Raw genomic sequence first — 21,320 nt, 5'->3', positions numbered from 1 at the left:
AAGGTCAAGGGGCTGCAGAGGCAGAAAAAGTCTGTGAAAAGCATTTTATATTTATCACCTTTTGAAAAAGACATCTTTGAAGCTCCAGTGTTTGCACTAACTCATTTTCTAGAAGCATTTATGTAGCTACTGCCCATCCAAGGTAGAGGGTGCAACCAGAGGCTGATCCACGTTTTGTAAGACCTGAAACTTATACCCTTTGTGACAGGAAGGGTATTCTCACGAAGGAAAAGCCTTCACTGGTTAAAAAAATGCAAAAATATCTCATTTGTGAGAATTATAAAAAAGCACATGACCATATGGATGCATGGTTAGGGTCTTCCCCAAGGACTTGAAAGGGCCCTGATGCTAAACTTCATTCACTTTATGATGATTCCTCGTCTGGCACAAAAGTAGCCAAATCCTGGACTCACAAGGCAGCAAGCCTTGCTTCCCTTCCTGTTTTGCTTCAGAAAGGGCCAGTTCCAAACTTCTCTGTCTTGGTACCTCTATTTGAAACACTAGTAATAGATTATATATATAGACCTCTAACTCACAGGAAATTGTGGTGGATAACATGCTTCCCAGAATAAATATATTAAATTATCTTTTAAAAAACAGGCAGACTGTATGGGTTTTTCATACCTACTGGCAGGTGGCAGAGATCTAAACGTTGGAGGCTTTTTATAAGCAAGATTAAATTGACTCATGACAGCTGGTCACTAAAATACAGGAAGTGCAGACCTGGTTGAAAACAAGAATACACAGGTTTTCATCACTTGCCTCACAGAATAGGGCTCACTCTTTTAGTAAGTGTGTCTTAGCAATGCCCTTATTTAACAGTGTGTGCACTGTGTCACTTATGCACAAGTGGATCTTCCAAGTGCATGCAAGTCAATTCTATCTGCAGTGACTTGGTGTGAGTCCTATGTGTGTAAACAGAATTGGTGAATAGGCTTGGCTCTCCAGAACATCAGATACTTCACTGCAAGCAAAGCCTGTTAGGTATCCACTTGTGCAGCTCCTCCCCCACCCATAGATGTGGGAGTGGGATGACCGTGGAAGTGGATAATGAATCTGCCAGAGACAAGTGAAGGCCAGGGAAATCTGCCCTCCACCCTATCACAAGGCTGGAGGTCACAGCCCCAGGAATTGAGAGCAATCTCCCAGCATCGTGACATCCATTTTTTTTCCCCCCCTGCTGGAGGAAAAACCCACTCTGGCAAGGATTCTAAATAAAGAATTTCAGCATCAGATTGAAATGAGGCGAACAGCTGAGCTGGGGAGAATGAAAGGGAGCCATTTCCCAATCCCGAGCAGTGATGTGATACCTCAGTGTCCACTTTCAGGGGCTCAGCCAGGCACAACAGTTGTCACAAGAATGGAGGAAAGACAGCCCAAAGCTGGGCTGGTTCAGCACATTTACTGCTGAGGAAGTTCCAGTGTCCACCAGGGCCCAAGCAACATTGCCAAACCACCTGAACCAGGGTGGTCATCCCTGAATGAGAAGTTGAAGCCGAAGGATGCACATTCCAGGATAATTATACCACACAAATGCTCTGCTTTTTGTTTTGTTTTGTTTTCTCCTCTAAATTGTGTTACTTTCCTGAGTATTTCAGGGATTTTTTTCTTATGTTACGTTTCAGGCCTTTGACAAATTCTCTGGAGTTTAAATTAAATAGTGTTTACAAAGTCCTACCAATTTTATAGAGTTCCCTTTGCCCATCACAATGTCAGTTATGAAAACCAATAATAATGGCGCATGGCAATTTTCAGCATATGTCATGGAGTGTTTGATTGAGTACAGTGCCTATTAATTCTCTATTTTTAGTCCATTACCATGCTAGACATAGTAGGACAGACCCATGATGTTCCTGCTTTCAGCGAGTCTACTTGCTTATTAATCATTTGTTTATCAGGCAAATATTTTTTAGATACTTATCATGTGCCTAGCACCCTGACAAGTGCTGGAATGTTGCACTAAAGTAAGGCAAACATGACTGCTACTTCCAGGCATTGACACTCCAGGAAAGGTGAGAGAAGAAGAAGCAATGACAACATGGTCTATGTCTAAGGCAGAGATCGCTTTACCGCATGACTGGCCTTGCCAGGGTCACAGGAGCACATAGGAAAGGCATACTGGTGGGTTAGAGAAGCACTCAGATAGTTGACCAGTGGATGATTTTTTTTTTAAGATTTTATTTATTTATTTGAAGAGAGAGATCACAAGTAGGCAGAGAGGCAGGCAGAGAGAGAGAGAGAGAGAGAGAAGCAGGCTCCCTGCTGAGCAGAGAGCCCGATGTGGGACTCAATCCCAGGACCCTGAGATCATGACCTGAGCTGAAGGCAGCGGCTTAACCCACTGAGCCACCCAGGCGCCCCAGTGGATGGTTTTTGAATGTCATTTAGGAGCCAGGCACTGAAATTTACAAGTTGACACCTGAGTGGTAGGTATTTTGCAGATGTAGAGGTAGTAGAGTAGAATGTTCCAGGCAGAAGGAACAGCTTATAAGATTATCTGAAGGCAAAGTGTGACAAAATGAGTAGTGTTGCTAGTGGTACAAATGAGACTGGAATAGGGAGGAAACACCAACTTCGAAGGGACTTGGAGTCCATGTTACAGAGTTTGGACTCTTATTTTTAGAAAAGTGACAAGTCTTTCAATGATTCTAAGCCAGGAACCCCAATATTTTTGTATAAAGGATTATTTTGACTCTTGTGTTGAGACTGGGCTAAAGAGTAAGCTCTGTTCAGAGGCCATTGTAATAAAGCAGGTCAAAGATGATGGAGATCTCAACTAGGATGGTGGCAATGGCTAGCACTGTATGTATTTGAGAGTTATCAAAGAGGAGGGATCTCAGAACTTGGTGAGAGATGGAGCAATGACAAGTTAGATATGATAGGAAAGAAAGAGGGAGGCATTCTCAACCAGCTGCCTAAAAGGTGATGAATTTACTAAGACAGAAACCCCAGAAGGAGGAGTAGGAGAGGGAAGCCCCAGAATTCAGTTTGCCATCTGCTGAGTTGGATGTGCCCAGCAGAGAGCTCCATGATGGAAACGTAGATACAGGATTTAGCAACATGTCAATCAGAATATCTTCACCTGGTAAGAATGGAAGGAGTGGTTCTATGGATCCCTATGGTTAACAGAGAATCTCTGAATCTCCTAAAATGTTTTCCAATGTTTAAGCTTATTTTGCATATGCTTATTATTTCAGAGTGGGGAAAGATTATGGAAGTTTGCTTTAGAATGTAAGTTTGGTATAACTCAAAGGCTTTAAGGACCACAGAGTAAATTGAAGGAACAACCTATATTAAAAGTGTCCAAAGAGGGGCACCTGGGTGGTTCAGTCGGTTAACCACCTCCTTTGGCTCAGGTCATGATCCTAGGGTACAGAGATCGAGCCACACATCAGCTCCCTGCTCAGCAGGGAGTCTGCTTCTCCCTCTCCCTCTGCCCCAACCCCCAGCTTGTGTTCTCTCCATCTCTGAAATAATAAAATAAAATAAAATAAAATAAAATGTTCTAAGAGAGTCACTTAGGCTGATGGTGCTGGGCCAGGACCCCAAGAAGAGCACATAAAGAGAACACAAAGATGAAGAGGGTTCTGAAAATGAGCTTGAGAATCCACCAAGTGCAAAGCGTCAGGGGAAAGGGAGTGGTCCACAGATTCAAATGCCATCGGGAGATCAAATAAGACAAAGAAAAGTATCCATTGGATTTTCAACAAAGAGGTCATGGATGATGTTGGCAAGAGAGGCCATGGTTGGTGAGAAAGAGAAAGTGAGTAGAAGATGAGAAAATGGAAAATGCAGTATAGGAAACTCAAGAAAGGAGAGGAGAGTGTTAAAAGAGGTAGCTGGAAAAGAAGACCAGAAGCCAAGGTGAGAATTTCAGCCCTTAGGATGGGAGAGATTTATGCAATGAGTCCACATTTTAAAAGCTTAAAGAGCTTTTAAGTAACAACCAACCAAACCAAATACACAGAATCATTTAAGGAAATCAGAAGATAGGGCTCAGTGCGTCTACAGTGAGCAGGGTAGATAACAGCAAAGAGTGAAGTGAGTTGAGCCTTAAATGATTAGCTTTTGGACAGGTGAAGATGAACCATTAATTGGAAGAAATCTGAGAGAAATAAGACAAAACAGTCACCTAATTTCCCTTCACCTTCTTTTGTTAGTCAAAGAATATTTTCTCAACAAATACAGAGCCTTTAAAATGGAAATTGCCTGTAAGTCAGAAAGTGGCTTCAAGTATGAAAGTATTAACAGTTAAAGGATATTTCATCCAATTTACAATTACGACTTGTATTCTTGGTCTTCCCATATGAAACAAGCATATTCTTGGGGTCATGTTGTTCATTTCCTCATTTGGAATTTTTAACAGCAGAAAGGGTGCTAAATCAGTGTAAGTTGGTGCTTCTGTCACCTAGGTTTCTAACATCTTCCATATACAAAAACACACCCATAAATAAAGGTGCTAATGTTGGAAGGGGAAAGATCCTTTCCCAAGCAACTTAACACAAGTGACTCCTTGCATAGAGGAAAACGTTATAAGACCTAGCTCATAATTAAACGCTGTCTATTTCACTTAACTGAATTATTTTTCTCTTAGCTTTCTAGAAGACTGTATGCATGTTAATATTAAAGGTTCTGTTTATTTGTTTAAATTGAATAGGTATTGTTTTAATAGTAGCCTTTCAGCTTATTACAATGTACAACTATACAGAGGGAAGAGTATAGCTACAAGTATTACAAATTGTAGCAGACCCCTGATGAAGAAGTGTGATCTTATCCAGGAAGGTTTGGGGAGTGGGGAGTGGGAATTACATTAGCGGCTACACCTTTTAGTTAGAAGAGAGGCCAGTAGCTCTCAGTAATAGTCTTAGCCCGTCCTTCACTTCCTTGCCATAAGTTTGGGTCAGTGTTCCTAACAGATCATCCATGCACAAGACAGAAACTTGCTTGTTGCTATACAGACATAGAAACCAACATCAGTTCTTAAAGAATCTTATTTTCCTACCAAGAAAGACTACTGTTACTTTTTCCAATTCATGATATTCCCCACAAAGGAGAGCAAATGTAAAACCCTACAACCTTTCCTTGTTTTTATGTAATTTGGCTTTCTATAGTTTTGTCCTAGTTTTAGAAGAGGCAGGACTAGTTTAAAAATGCACGCACATCTACAGACAGACAGGCACATACACACACGTAACGTTTTCAGATTCCAACTCTGACAGGTCTTGTTCCTTTATCCCCCGTCTCGGGTGTCTTAGCTCTCCCCTGTGTGTGGACACATTGCTTCCTGCATACACCATTCTGGCCTCTGGTCATGGTGATCCTGTCAACCTAGGTTTTACTTTCCCAGAGGATGTGGCCTCTGCTTGGGATGTTACAATTTATAACTTGCTACCTCCACAAATATCCAGTTGGCCTTTGCAATTTTACAGTGCAAGACTTTGGGTAGGGGAATGTATTTTTGTGGAAATTGCATATTCCATTGTTGCCTCTCATATATCACAGCTCTCTTCACAGGCACCAAAGGCAAGACATTTGCTAATGACCTCAAACCCCTGCCACATATAGTCTTTTTTTTTATTTTCTAGGCTTCTAAGCATCTTTTATCTGAGTCATTTGGACCATTTGTGCAAGACTTGTAATTACCTTATTTGCTGTGACTAGGAAATCTAAGGACTATTCAGATTGATTAGAGGCCTTGGCGGGAAAAGCTTTTGATCTGGGGTAATAATCATTTTAGAGCCTGGAATGTGGGTTCTATGATTATGATCTGCGTGGGTCTATAAAATAAGCCTAAACGGCAAATTGTCTTCATGGTTATCTTTCCTTTTAAACAAATAAGAATTGTCTTTCTGGTTTAAAGAAAAGCAGAAGATAACATTGCTCTTCAAACCCAAATGAAATTGTCATAGATTACTAATACCACAAGAAAACTGCTCACTGGTGGCAATATTTTGGACACCTGTTGGGAAACCCTTGATTTTGTAGTACAATTGTCTTATGGGACCTTCAGGCTTCTACTGAACAGAATGACTAATATTGGGCTTCCTTAAAGGGTGGGATGAGACAGACGGTATCCTAACCCCACCTCTTCCCCCTTGTTGAAAAGATTCTAATGGTGGGGCCTGCAGTTCTACATTTTGCCCGGAGCTTCTATGTAGCAATAACTGTGGGGTGTAAGAGCCGCCACTGCAGGAGATAGATGGGTAAAGCCTCCATGATCATGATTGCTAAGACCAACTTGACTTACAGTGAACTCTTGTCTCTCTCCTGCTTAGGTGCAAATGTAATCTCCACGCCACTGTGTGTGTGTATGACAACAGCAAACTGACCTGTGAATGTGAGCACAACACCACAGGTCCAGACTGTGGGAAATGCAAGAAGAATTATCAGGGCCGACCTTGGAGTCCAGGCTCGTATCTCCCCATCCCCAAAGGCACTGCAAATACCTGTGAGTAACTTTGCTCTCTAACACCATATTCTGTGCAAGATGAGCTGACAGTTCCTCTCTATTTCACTTGCAATTGTGCTGTTCCTCTTACGGCTATCCTATTCCTCTTCAAAATGCGGCTAAAGCTTTAGTCTCTCTTTCACCACTTGTAAGCACATTTTCACACTTGGATCATCTGTTAAATTCAGTCTTCCAACATTCACATCAAATGTGTTGGGAAATGATGGAAATCAGGAGACATTTTTTTCTAAGTGGATGAAACAGGAAATGTTTGCTTTCCTCCCCAAATTAATTTCCTATTAAAATAACAACAGCCTTCAAAACTCCCAGTGGGAACTTAATTTTAGCCATAGGCAACTCCAGAAATTCTCTAAATGTTTCTAATCCCTTTTCCCCTACTGGGTAACTTGAGGGATGTTTTGTCCAGAAGATGCTTCCCTGTCCGGTTTTCACTACAGCCTAACTTCACCTGATGAATTAATTGGCTTTTTCCAAATGCCAGCTGTTGAAGTCATGCCTGGCTTGGATCCTGTTAGTAGAGCCACCTTTTGATACCAAGCGTGACTGTGTAGGCCTGCAGGTACCACATTAAGAAAAGGAATGTCTGGGGCGCCTGGGCAGTTCAGTGGGGTAAGCCTCTGCTTTCAACTCGGGCCAAAATCGGGCTCTCTGCTCAGCAGGGAGCCTGCTTCCCCCTCTCTCTCTGCCTGCCTCTCTGCCTACTTGTGATCTCTGTCTCTGTCAGATAAATAAATAAAATCTTTAAAAAAAAAAAAAAAAAGAAAGAAAAGAAAAGAAAAGGAATGTCTGAGTTCATGTGAAAAGAGCGCAGGCCTTATTTGTGCTTCCAGGAACCACAAGAGATAGCCCATTACCACCCCTGTGTGCCCCACCAAAATCCCTGAAGATCCAAAGGAAGACATTCTCTGACACGCTCAGGGAAAGACATGATTATTTCCAGAATAAACTCCCCAATTCCATGGATGGACCCATTAGCCACTTGTGAAAGCCCAAGGTTTGTCCTCTTTCAAAAGTAGAGAAAGGGTGAGGTTGAGAATATACCTATGAAGTGAGAAGTAACAGAAATAGCAGGATAGTGAGCAGTGGGGGAATGAGGGCTTAAAAAGCCACTGGCTCTTTGTAAGGCTGAGAATGTTATCAGGTACTTCAAAGCAGCAGCTGTGAGAAGCCAAAACCTAAAAACTAATATCACAGGAACCAAGACCTTATCAAGTTAAATGTAAGAGTAATGGAGCGAATAACAAGCCATGAAGTACGGGGGCATGAAATTATGATAAAATTTCTATGAAGCAGAAAAAAATATTCTTCAAAAGATTCAAAAAATCTCTATTTGTAAGGGTATTCCATTTCTTTCTGTGTTAAAGAAAAAAAAAAAGTCTAGCTCCTCAAATTAATACATAAAACTCTGTTGAGCAGAAACCTTGATTTTTCAAGGCGATTTTATTAACAGAGACTCTGGGCTGTCCTCAGTTGTTCAGGGCCATAGACTCATGAATTCAGAAGGAATCATAAGGTTATTTGTGCGCAAGCCCCTGTGCCTGACTACCAAGAATCCTTATCACCACACTTGTCACATTTACTTTAAAGGTTTCCCTCAGTAGAAGTAGCTCCGATTTCATTTTCAGAGTCTGCTGCTTCTTTAGGGTGACAGGATGGAATGGAGGAAGGTTCACAAACTCTTGTTGGCATTCTGGTTCAACCTCAGGACCAATCAACTTGTCAAGGTGACCAGAAAGGCCGATGAGGTGAGGCCGAACTCCAGCTGTGTTGGCTCCTATTGTCACATAACAGTCCTTCAACCCATAAATGAGCTTCAAAGACTTGCGTACTTCAAGACATTTTCACCAGGGACCCCTTCTTGCACCATCCCGGATTTTTCACTACAATGGATTTTTTGATATATTCTCCATGGGAATGATGTATCCCACATCTTTTGCGTATTGGAGAAGATCTCCAATTACTCCCTGGCCAAAGGAATGCAGCCTCTTGCAATTTTCTTTGTTGTCTCCACTGCCCATCTATCCCTTAGTTTTTACTGGCCTTCTCCACACTTTTAGACTTTTTCCCATCTTTTTTAAAATACGAAGGTGACAGAGGGACACAATGCCCAAGGAGGCTCAAGTCAATGTTCCAGTCTTCTACATGGCAGAAATGAGATGAAAGATTTCAGAGACGAAAGAGTCTTGCAGTGGAAAAACCTTACAATGCCAAGAACTCCTTAAACTAAATTTCTGACACATCAGAATGTGCTTTCAGTGTCTGAGGATGAAAATAAGCAATTCAGTGGCTTAGAACACAGGTTACAGGTTCAAATACAGTTTATCTATTCACTGGCTGTGTGACCTTGAAAAAGTAAACTAACCTCTCCAGCTCTGTTTCCCATCTGTAATGCGAGAATAATAGCAATTCTCACCTCCTAGGGATTTTAAGAGAATTGAGCAGGCTACTGCATGTAATGTGTTCAGCATAACACCTGTCACAAAATAATTGTTCAAAAATAATTTTAATTTTAAGACTTTTTTTTCATAAGGCATGCTTCTTGATTATTGGACAGTTGTAATTGTTGTAAGACCTATTTTTTAGTAGTTCACTGATTTCTTGAGTATCTCATCATTTCCAGTGAGCTTTTTCTCTTTAAGTAGCAAAAGAGCTATATTGACCCCAGTTTCTTTTTTCTTCGTATTAACATCATCAAATTCCATTTCATATAATAATATTTTCTTGTCTCTTCCTGGGTTGCTTGCCCTAGAAGTCTTCTAATTTTTTAGTGTAGTGATGTAAGCCAACATAAGACTTCTGGCACTCTTATGATTTTCATTTCATGCCAGTTTTTTCTTACACACAAGCATACATGCTTGTGTGCACACGTACACACATACAACTCCAGGTGGTACATCACAGGTCTGTTATTTCAGAGGCTCACATAGTATATGCTATATCCTAATACAAGAATACAAAACCTAAGAGGTATAAAAAGATTGGCTACAATCTCTTCACCCTCAAGACGCAAGAACGGCAATGCTTTCGGAACTGAGGCAGGGTCCCCAGGGGGCAGGGCTGCTGGGAGGAGGCCTGTGTGGGGGTTGGAGGAGGTGGAAAGCTCCAGAACCATCTGAGACCCTCCCCCTTTGTTGCCACCCAGAGTGCAGGCCACACTTGGTGAGTCACCTGACCTACTAATGCCCCGAGGGCTTCTAGTCCTGTCTGTCCTCCTACCTGGGCTTCTGCAGAAGTCTCTCTCCATCCAGACCAGCCACAGGGCCACACCGCCTCTTTACCTCAGGAATGGGCCCCATGGTGAAGCAGCCCGTGTGTCAGCAGCATCCTCTGGGTCCCCAGCTCAGGAAGAGCTGTCCCTAGCTCCGACTTTCCCACACTAATATGCACACTGAATTGGAAGCAAGCTGTTACACTAGCCTGCTGATGAGACTGGGACACAAGGCATACCTGGGGCTCTGGGTCCCAGATTGCAACAAAGACCGGCCCGAGGGGTCCTCCCAGACCCACTCCTTCCCAGACAACAGGTGCAAAGATGGATACCCCCCATCCCCTAGGCTGGTCCCCCTTCCCCACGTGCTGGCTCCACCTGGGTGGGGAAGTCTTGGAGGGGCCCCCAGCAGGCCCCCTGCCGTGTACGATGCCTGTAGACTTGTATATGACTCCTTTAATATTGTAAAGATGCCGATGTACAATTGTGTGTCTGTGTAAACACATTACGTTCCCAGTTCATGCCATAAATGATGCTCTAAAGTGAATAACTCACATGCAGGCGTTGTCTCCTCTCCCCCGACCCCGCACCAATGGGAAGAACCTGCAGAGCCCCCCACTCCAGTGCAGCCCTAGCTGGGTTGGGGGAGGGACAGGGTCCTGAGCTGCCGTTATTTATTGCATTTGGGTGTTTCCTCCCGGCTATGCCTGTCCCCTCTGGGCAGCACAGATTCGGAATTCTGATTCACAGCCCCGAACCAGATGCGATGGGGTGGGGGGTGGGGGGCAAGGCAGACAGAAAATGTCCGGGAGGCTTTTGAACCCAGTCTTAAATGTTTGAGATTTTTCCCTCCCTGGCTCTGGGTTGAGGTCGGCATCCTCAGCACCCCGCAAAGCAGTAGAAGGTGGTCATCCGTGGCTCAGGCTGGCCCAGGGGTCCTCGGAAAAAAAAAAAAATGCCTACAAATGCCATGCATCCTGGGTAATCTCTTGATTTAGCCGAATCTCAGCAGCCAGGATCATTTCTCAATAGGAAGGTCAGTTCCTGCCCACTCTTAGCAGAAGATCTCAGAGAACTTCATCAAACCAGGAACTTAGAAGATCTTCCTTCACAGACAATTAACCCAGCACTCAGAGGTACCCTAAACTGGGACTTCACTGTGAATGGTAGGACTTTGGAAGTCCTGAATTCTGGAGCATCTCCAAGGCCACATTTGTAAGAACTGTATAGAGCCAGGAAAGAAGAATGTAGAGCCCCAGTGTTCTAAAGTAGAGCCATCACTATAATCTGTGAGACACATCACATGTCCCTATGCTTTTCAATACAATAGACTTGTCAGAAGCAGAAGTAATAACTCTTGCGATTATATCTTCATACACCATGCTTTTTATTCAAGACCCATTGTGTTTTCTTGGTCTTTTAAAGCCATATATATATATATGTGTGTATCAAAATGTTTTCCTTATTTTTTCTACAAAGCTTGTGTTTTCTCTGTAAGAAATCTTTCTTCTCCCTGTTGATCTTCATTCTATTTCTGATAGTATTCACAGTGTCTTTGAATTTCATTTCTGTCTTCCAAGTAGACAGCAACTCTGTCCAACTTCATGCTTCCTTATGATTCACTTGATTGCTATTGTCCAGCTCCTGAATAAAACTATTAAGTAACACCTTTTTAAATGTCCAGTCCTTGTGGAATAATACACAATATTTTTCTACATATAAATGCTGAAAACTCAACAGTCAACCTTTAGGAATTATAACTCTAAGAAAGATACTATAATATTGTCTACACCTTTGCTTCCAAAGGTGTGTTCTATGACCTTTTAAAGATTCCATGCCAAAGAAGTTTGGAAAATGCTATAAACTATAATGACTCTACGACTTTCATATTACCTTATTAAAAAAATTTGAGAATTCTATAGTAAAGTAACTTATTTTACTCTGTGTTTCCCAAACATAAATGTTCACAGAACACTTAATAACTTTCTATAAAACACTCTTTCGGGGACCTTCTGCTTTAAGCAATTTCTACAGCCTAGTGATAGAAATGTCATGAAGATAGACAGAAAGCCCATCCAGTTCCACTGTATTCAATCTTTCACTTTCTTCTTACCTACACAGTCTAATATTCTTCAAAGAGAGAAAATTAAATTGGTCTGGCATTGACATTATTTGTTTGTTCAGAAATCCAACTCGAATTGTTACACAATATCTAGGGCTCCTCTGAGTAATGGAAAGTAATTTGATGATTGTTCTATTATTTTCTCTCGTATTAAATTCGCATTGACCAATTTATATTTTCCCAGGTGTGCTCATGTGTATGTCATTATCCAGACAATTTCCTAAGTGCTTTACATGCATTAGTTCATTCTTAACTCACGGCACTCTTATAGATGCCATTAGTTTCTTTTTATAGACGTGGAATCTGCTGACTGCTGAGCTCAGGTACCCTGTTTAAGGTTTCCACCACTAATCAGGATGAGAAGGAGGATTGGAACCCACGTATGTCTTGACTTCTAGGACTGCACTTTGCACCGTATTGCTTTTCAGGTTAAAGTTCAGTTACTTCTTCTGTTCTTCACTGGGGCCTGAACCTTTTGACACTTGCTTAGATAAGCCAGCCTTATCTAAACCTGATTTCTCCTACTTCTCTTCCTGGATTTCTGCTTGTTATTTTTTTGCCTTCAAATGCTCCCTGTCTGCCCTTGTTTCAAATTTTCAAGCTCTCCACACCACCTCTTCTCAGTCTACAGTTTTTTTTTTTCACCTTGTCCTTTTCATCAGTTCCTGTGGTTTTAGTTCTTAGTGACATTGGCTTAATAGTAATCAGTCAATTACAGCCTGGAATCCTTTTTGTGAATCCAGACTGATTTTTCCAGCTGTCTAGGAAGATCTCAAAGTCAACATGCCGGATACTGGATTTATTCCTTTCTCCAATTGCCTTTCTCCCACTCTTTATTATAATTCTCTCAAGATTGCTCCTCTAGTGCAGCCTACCTAGACCCTCCCTGGCAAAATCAATTGCTCTTTTCACTCTAGATTCTTGATAGTATATGTTCACTTGCAATCGGTTGACTTTCTATAACCAAAATTGTAATAATAATAATAATAATAATGGTAGCTTCTATTTATTAATAGGATAACCATTGGCTCTTATACTTTGTGAAGGGCTTTAAGTGCTTTCTTACATTAAATCCTTACAACGGTCCTCATGGGGTATGTACTATTTTTATCCACATTTGACAGATCAGGAAACACAGCCACACAAAGATTAATAAGTAAGTTGTCCCAAGGTCCCACAGCGAATGCATTACAGAACAAGATTTAAACTTCAGTCTACCTGACTTCAAGAGCTAAAATGTTAGCAATTTGAGAATTGAACCATGCTGTATTCCTGGCCTTTATAAATGTCTGTTGGATCAACTGTTTGGTGAGTGAATAAGTCACCCTAAATAATGCTGTAATGTGCACATGAGTACATTGACCTCCCATCCATCTTCCCATGTTTCCTGGAACGTGTGGTCTTCATGGCTCAAGAGCTCTAACACAAGGGTCTTCAATCTCTGACAGGAAGAGTCAGTCAGCTATCTTGGCAGAAACAAAATGGGAAAAAGACTCACTTTCTTTTCATGGTTGCTCACGGCTGGCTGATGTTCACAGACCTCCCCAAATGGCATTCATGGCCTCAAGTGACTTGAGCACTGTCAGGCTCTGTCCACCATCCTTTGAGACTCAGAACCCCAATTCTATCAACACAGTAAGAGAGCACTCTCTACTCAGAGCACTTTCTTCATGTGTAGGACCCCAGCTGCTGGCCCAATATCTAAAACCAGAATACCAAATTATTCATGTACAACCACCCATCCACACAGTCTTTATCTGAAGCTCATGGAACCAGGTATAATTTGGAATTCAAAATTGTTAGGATTTCGTAATACATATATTGTAGATGCATAATTTAACCATACGTACAACACAATATGATGTAGCACCACTTAATCAAACATTTCAGTATTTCCACAGCAAACCTGTGATTATTCTCACCTCACACCTCTTCCAGTTACGTTTTGCCACCAAATTAGTTCAGAGCATGGTATGTTGTGCTGCAGGTGAATTTTAGGAGAAAAAAAAAAAGAGAGAGAAAAAACCTTTTAGTTTTCAGAGTCTTTTTGTTTGTTTGTTTTTGTGTTTTGAAGATTGGAGATAAATACAATAAACTAAGGGATAGTGTAGAGTGGTGGTTTATAGGCTCAAGCTCTGGAATCTGGACCTCTAGATTCAAATCTCAGTTTCCTTCCCAACTGATAGAGACGACGTTGGGCAAGCTCTTTGTGTTTGAGTTTCCCCCATCTGTAAAATAAACCTGAGTGCTGACCTCGTAAGGTTGTCATAAAAATTAAATCAATTAATACACTTAAGGTATTTAGAACAGAGGCAGCCACATAGTAAGCACACAATAAAGTGAGATGCTGTTGTCATGACAGTTTCACTGAGATCTAACACCGTGGACTCAAACCAGCCTGGTGAGTAAATTCTCCCTTTAGAGACAGCAACTATCTAGGGAGATAAGTTGTGTCTAAATCCCAATTTATTCATCCAAAACATGAAATAACTGTGATAGTATTCAGAATAGTAATTATGGCCAGCGTATTCTCTCCCTTGTAATTAAGACTCTTCTCAGAGCCAGATAATAATCAGAAGGTTGCTTGCTTAGCATGGGACAGGAAAATATGACTTGAATGCCAATAACGTGAGGCTGAAACAGCCTGACACACCCATCCTGTCACACAGTAAGCCTCCCTAATGCCAACAGAACACTGAAGGTCTGAGAGCTTGCAGGGTACCCCTCCCTCTTCCTGAGACAATGCTAGCCCAATGCTCCTCTTTCTATGCTTCCTCCTTCTCATTGGCTGTTCTCCTGTTCTTCCCATATGTCAGTAGGCTACCTCAGGCTGCTGTCACCTCTGTCAAGTCTGTCACATACATTCAGGTCCTAGACCGCTTCTGTTGTTGTAAGATGACTTTAGCTGTCTTTGATTGGATCATTTATATATTAGTTCCATAGCACAGTTCTATGAAGGCAACTTTATTTCCCTCCACTTTCAAGTTCCTAGCAGACAGCTCACTATACCTCCTATTAACACAGTGGTGCCAAGGACCAGGGCTGGAAGGACACTGGAAATAATTCTCCAGATTATGAATGAGTCTTCAGAATGTTTTCTTCCTCATCACCCCTCCCCCCCCACAACCAACATCAACTGGGTTTTTGGAGTTCTAGCTCCTGATGGCTGTAGCCTGGTTTCTTCTGAAGACCTAGTCATCTACTTAATGGGCTTTTTCTCAAGCCATCTGTCACAACAGGGGCAATATTTCCTCTCAATTTGAGGCATACCAAATCTGTGTGCCTTCTGATTTCCTCCATGAAAAGCTGCTGACTTTGCTTTGATTCTCAGAAGGAGTTATGGCTTTTAGCACTGCATCAATCTGCTTCAGAAGATTAGGATGTTTATTTTTGAGATCGCCATCACATTGCCTAACTGGGCCCCCTTTAGCCATTTACTTGGTGGGAGAGTTAGTAAAATAGCAAGAAGTAGGAGAAAGAGAAGAAAACAATTATATAATTCTGCTAAGTTCTCATCCTCTTAATTGCAGCAGAATTCCTTCAAAACAAACATTAAAATAAATATAGGAGTGGGGAGGGCCAGTGGAGGAGGAACTAACTGAAAGAGCGTTTATACTGAACACCTGCTCAATCTTTTAGCACAGGAAGCCCTTTGGCATATTCAACATGTGTGTGTGTCTCTGATTGAAGTACCATTTCTCTTCTAGAAGAAGCAGGAGTATTAAACTCATGTGCCATGTACTACAGAACCTTCTGGTGAAGTTCATGCATACCTGGGCTTTGTTTCCTCTGTGCAAGTTGAGCAGTGTCTCAGCAGACAAGAACTAGGAATTACCTCTTCCAATGTTGAATAGAAAGGTGTTGACTTGGACAAGACTCTTGCTTCTGTTCGTGCCTTCAGTTTCCTCTTTTGTAAAGTGGAGGGCTTGATGAGATTATTGCTTAACTCCCCTTCTGCTCTTCATTTTTAAATGACTCTGAATTAGCTTATCTGGTATCCTGCTTCCTTTCTGTCTACCTCTGTCATCTCTTTATCTTTCATGAGTATTTTTGAGGTTGTTTCAGAGAAGGATTTCACCTAAGAAGCTTAAATTTCAGGATCCCTCCCTAGGATCCTTCTAAACTTAAAAAAAAAAAATCAATGTCATATTTAATTTTATATTTTAAAGGTAATATTTTTTTTCTCAAAGAGAGCTCCCAGATTTGAAATATGCTTTAGACCCCACAACATCTGTATTTGCCCCCAGGGTGGCTTAGGGAAAAAGACAAATACAAATAAGAATATCCAAATAGGAGTTTAAATAGAAGATGTGAGAGAAGGAATAGAAGGTAAATAAGCCAAATAGGAAGTGAGTTTACCCAGATGAGCTCTAGGTTGCATTTTTGAGTCTCTTGACTTCCTGGAAGGCAAAGTTGTGAGGGGCATCTGTACATTGTATAACTGTGGTTATTGGAGTGGAGGAAATGTTCAGAGGGAACAAACATATCCACTCGTACTGAACTCTGAGAAATGTTTCAGTGAAACATTTTATATGGGACAAGATCATACCATTGCCAAAAGTATTTTCACTAGGATAGAAAATTCTTGGCTACCAGTGATAAAGTTTTGCTCAAATATACTCGAGCAGCTCTTCTGTATCAGGCATTGTCCCAGGAAGATACTAGACATACAGAAAAGAATGAGACATGGTGACTGCCCCTCAGACCTCTCAGACAAACACAAACAATTATAAATGTAAGTTGGTAAGTTTCTCAGGGAGGCCTACCCAAGGAGGTGTGCGATCACAGGGAGTGACTAATTCACATTCAGGAGATGAAGAGAAAGGGAAGAGATAACCTCCCAGCTCAGTTCTAAAGATAAAAATATTGTTTACATAATGCTTGTCACATCACAGGGAATGTTAAAACAAAAACAAACCTGCCAACGTGTGTCTAGAGTTTCCCTGAGCCTAATCTGACTTTCATTAGCGTGGTTTATGGGCGCTGTCTCTGTTGTCAGGTGGAATTAGATTCATTGATGCATCCCTCCAAGACCCCCAAAGAAACCCACCTTTCATGAAATGAATTGTAGCCTTCTTGTCTTATTCCTTAGGCATCTGGCAGACATCGCATGGCTTGTTCCTAGGCTTTTTAAGGCATGCAGTGGATTTATTAAATTCTTTAGTTGTCTGTAGGGAACAAAAAGCAAGGTGTTTGAACATTATAATAAGGACCATTTGGGGAAAAAAGTAACAATTGAAAATATACTAATGGGCATCCCTTGGTGTTCAGTTATTTGTTCTTCAAAAATCTTTACCCCAATGAAAAGTTTAAAAATCTTTTCCAAGAAATTCCCATTTTACAGCAATAGCTAGAAAGGAACTCACCTGGCAACACCTCAAAAAGTTGTGAGCCACAAAATGAGGAAGAGGATGAATTTCCAGCATCCAAAATGTTAGGGAATAGAAAACATCTTCATGAGGAAAATAAGATCTCATAAATGGCCTCGCCTCGAGAGGCTTGTAGAGCTGCAGTGAACACTGCTCCCCGCGCTGGCATCCCCAAAGGAAGGAAACATTTCGGCATCTTCCTTGAGCATTCTGCGGCAGCAAGTACTGCATCAGACAGTCTTGCAGGCTGGCTCGCCTTTGCATCTGGCCAAACAGCCTGGAACCTCACCTTGCCTTATGCATGGCCCTCTAACTCCGGGTAAGTTTGAAAACGCCCGGAAAGTCTCTTCCTGCCAACCTAACTCCCATTCTCCTTGATGGATTACAAAAGGCGAGCGGTTCCAATGCAGCAGGATTTGCAATCACGGGGAACTCTGGAGCTTCTGCAGTTGATACTAAAATTGTGATGCTGCCATCATACCTCACTCAATAGGGGATTTAGAAAGAAAAAAAAAAAAAAAAAAAAAGGAAAGATTCAGTACCAAGTCACTGTCAGGCTATATCGAAGACAGTCTGCTGAAGTGTGCGGTCAGGAATTTAGCAGCCCTTTGAGGAGATTGCATTCAGCTTGAAATTCAGCTCAGAGAACAAGAGTTAAAACAGATTTCCAGTGTGGGTGGGAGAGTGATCAGTAATTAAGCTGAAAGACCCTAAACTCTGTGCATTTAAAATCAAGAGATTTCGAATGTACTTTATAGCTAAAGATAAAATTTTATTCCTCTCAAGTTTTTTGTTTTTGTTTTTATTTTACATCATGGTAATCTTTAATTCCTCCTTCTCCCCTCCCTATGAAGAAATAAGAAAAGAGCTTTTGGGTTTAAAGACTACCCAGCTCAAAATTTCTGAGTGAGGTACAGTGATTAAACCCGTTATGTTAAATGTTAAATGTTAAAACAAGCAGAGGGCAGTTGTTCAAAGATAAACACAGAAATAGAAGTTTAATGATTCCTACGTTTACCACCTGTTAGGACTATACTCCAGTGATGTGGAGAAAAGGCTGCACCGCTCATTAACAGCTATCACTTATTGGCTCCGTACCATGTGTCAGACATTTTTATGGATTATTTCATTCAGTCCTCACAGCGGCCCTATGCAGTTGATATTATTAACCCCTTTCTGGTGGTGAGGAAACAGGCCTAGAGAGGCTGGAAACTTGCCTGAAATCACCTAACTGATCCGTTGCCAAGCAGTACTCTCACTTGCTTCTGCCTGAGTCCCATCCTCTGCTCCCATGCGCACCACGACCCAAATTTAGTGGAGGAGATGTAAATCTCCAAGTCTCCTTCGGCCATATCTATCATAGTTTGCTTTGTTGGTGGGCCGACTGTATCAATAAAAGTACTCTGTAGCAAGGACAGGTAGAGTACACATTGCCCGCCAAGTAACACTTTGAGTACTTTACATACATCTATTTGTGTATCCTTGCAACAACCCTAAGAGGTAGAAAACCAGGAATAAGCAGCTTGCCCAAGGTCACACGGTCAGTGAAGGTAAGAGCAAAGCTTCAAACCCAGACAGCCTGCTTCCCGGGCCCCTGCTCTTGGTTGGGAGTTTTCAGGGGACAGACTAAATTCCTATCCACATTTGTACCAAGCCCACTGCCTTCTGAAATGGTCCCACCACCTTCACACAACCTGTAAGTTGAAGTAGGACCTGGGAGAATGGCTGAAGTCCATGATCAATATGAACAACCTAATGTATCCTTGAATTATTCTTCTCAATTAAGTTTCTATTGTAGAGCTTAATCCACATATCTGACATGTAAAAGAGGACTAAAAATGACGGTTCTGTGAATTGAATCAAATAAAAGGCCCAATGACTTTCAGCAGCTAACATATGCATCTCATAACACATCTAAAGAGATCTGGTGCCTACGTGGGTATGGTGTATATTTGGCACTCTGTGCCCAGAACATAAGTCTAGCTTAAAATCTGTTTTGAACCACGTACAAATGTTCATTAACCTTACAGACAGGCACAAAATGTTTGATGTCATGAAGCTTGTCTTGAACCAGCTGTTGAAGTTGAGCATTAATTTTCCAACCCTGCCAAGTTCAGGAGTTCTAGAACAAAAGCAAAATGATTTGGATGGATGAATAGATATCTTGCTTTTTCGTGCATATTTCCTGATGATCTGAATGCTATTAAGTGTTAATTTTCTGAGATGTTTATATTAACGGTGGCATGTATTAATAGCTAACAATTTTTCTTTATTGTTTTCTCTCTCTCCAGGTATCCCCAGTATTTCCAGTATCGGTAGTAAGTAAAAAAAAAAAAAAAAAAAAAAAAAAAAAAGTCACCATCCAAGTCTAGGCTAGCTTTGTTTTCTTGTTGAGCTCCTAAGATCTATTTTCCCAGTGTCCATTTCTGATGTAAGAGGGTATTTTCTTTGTGAATTGAACTGTTATGTGTGTTCTCTGCACAGATAGGGTGAGAGCACAGATGAAATAATTATCAGTGCATAACTTCTCTGTGGATATCACAGTACCATGGCTTTCCTGACTGCTTTTGACCAATGAAGGCTACCTTCACACAGGTGCAATTACTTAGGTAACCATAGCTCATTTAGCAAAAATATAAACAGTCCTATTTACTCATATTTAGTAACCAACAACAAATTGAACTTTCTCCTTAGGACTGGATATGGATTTCTCCCATAATTTTGAAAAGCAGAGAATGAATACCAATGAACACTTTAGGCATATTCATTAGAACCCAATGAAAACGCCATGAAACCAAGGGGAGGGAATTTTAGTAATTTATTACACTCCAATCTTTGTGAAGGCCTGAAAGAGGCAGGTTGGTGATCATTAGTCTTTCTGGGGGAATGAAGAGGAAAAAAATCAGTATGTCCATTTCTTCCTCTGAAAATACAGTGATCCATCTTCTCCTGACTACTTAGGTTGAAGTGTGATAGAGAACTGGGTACAAAAAATATATGCAGAATTTAGGAATCCAGCTAGTAGAAATTCCTGTGAGAAATCTCTTAGTACAAATAGAAGCAGTTGAAAGAGAAATCCCTCTTCAAGCTTCTGCGAAACATTTCTCCAGTACCATTGCAAAGAGCATTCTCCCGGCTATCAGCTATCATGGGAGAACCAGGCTGTAGCTCCTTATTCACATGTAAAACAATGACACCCCAACACCAAGCCTGAAATGCTCATTAAGGAAATGCCCCACAGCTTTGCAGAGCAGAACCTTACATGTTCTTACATTTCGCACCCGTTTTCTCTGATGCCTAAATCCTTGGCACGACTGCTGAATAACTCATTCAAAACAGAGTGCTGAGGAGACAGAGATTAGGTACTGCACGTGAAGACAAGAGTTTTCACTGTGGTCTCACCTGTCACGGACTTCGTCATGGGTGCTGGGCCACCCAGGGTGATGGCAGCATGAACAGCAGTTGTTGAATACCCAACATCCATCTTCAGCGCAATACTCTGATAATTTGGATAAAACAGCTTCCCACTTCTGATAAATGCACAGTCAGGTCTTCCAATCTGCAAATCGAGCCAGTTTACTTAAGCTTGGAATTAGACCTGGATGCAGATTTGTTAAGCACTGGACACGTGAAATGCCATGAAAATCAGCGGCTTTGTAAATGGAGGTAGTGTTCCCCTCCTTTCAGATACCAGCCTAATGCTGCAGCCTGGCCTGTAGGATCTTGCTGAAATGGCATCAGTGCTGCAGACTCGCAGGGGAAACCTTCATAGTTTCCCATAGTCTCTGTGTTCTGCTTTAGTATCTCCCCTGGGATTTGTCTAATTGTGTGAGTATATATATATGTATGTCATGTATACATACACACAGCCCTCCCACAGCGGGCTTCTTTCAGGCCTTGACAATTTCATTTACATATGCCTCTTAGAACAAAAGGATACCGAGGGGGAACCCAGCTGAGACCGATTATTGAGGCTGCCCCAGCAGCGTGACCTGTCGGATTTTCAGAAATGGATGCATGGAAAGCAGTTCTTTGGCGCTGGGGTGTGTTTCTGTTCTGCGTGTCGGTCGTGTGTCGCATGGGATCACCGACTGTATTGCTCACTCAACATCTCATCTGGCCGTCTCCACCACGTGCCCCATCTCTGAGCAT

At 41.6% G+C, this 21,320-nt stretch overlaps 1 protein-coding gene and 1 long non-coding RNA gene across 9 annotated transcripts in view; one reads left to right on the top strand and one right to left on the bottom strand.

Moving 5' to 3' along the window:
- Positions 1-21,320, top strand: part of NTNG1 (netrin G1) — a 341,042-nt gene that overhangs the window by 250,890 nt on the left and 68,832 nt on the right. For all 8 annotated transcript variants that reach the window (XM_032302443.1, XM_032302445.1, XM_032302447.1 and 5 more), the window contains exons 4-5: positions 6,276-6,448; positions 19,460-19,486. In XM_032302443.1, the coding sequence (XP_032158334.1) occupies positions 6,276-6,448; positions 19,460-19,486 (200 nt within the window). The remainder of the gene's footprint in view (positions 1-6,275; positions 6,449-19,459; positions 19,487-21,320) is intronic.
- Positions 11,139-17,671, bottom strand: LOC116567411. Its single transcript, XR_004276211.1, has 4 exons — positions 17,166-17,671; positions 16,850-16,967; positions 13,722-13,780; positions 11,139-11,331 (listed from the first exon to the last, which is right to left on the bottom strand). It is a non-coding gene; the product is annotated as an uncharacterized LOC116567411 (long non-coding RNA).

This window comes from Mustela erminea, chromosome 10, assembly GCF_009829155.1.
Source record: "Mustela erminea isolate mMusErm1 chromosome 10, mMusErm1.Pri, whole genome shotgun sequence".
In the NCBI taxonomy this organism is placed as follows: Eukaryota; Metazoa; Chordata; class Mammalia; order Carnivora; family Mustelidae; genus Mustela; species Mustela erminea.
This window is presented reverse-complemented; position numbering and strand designations above follow the sequence as displayed.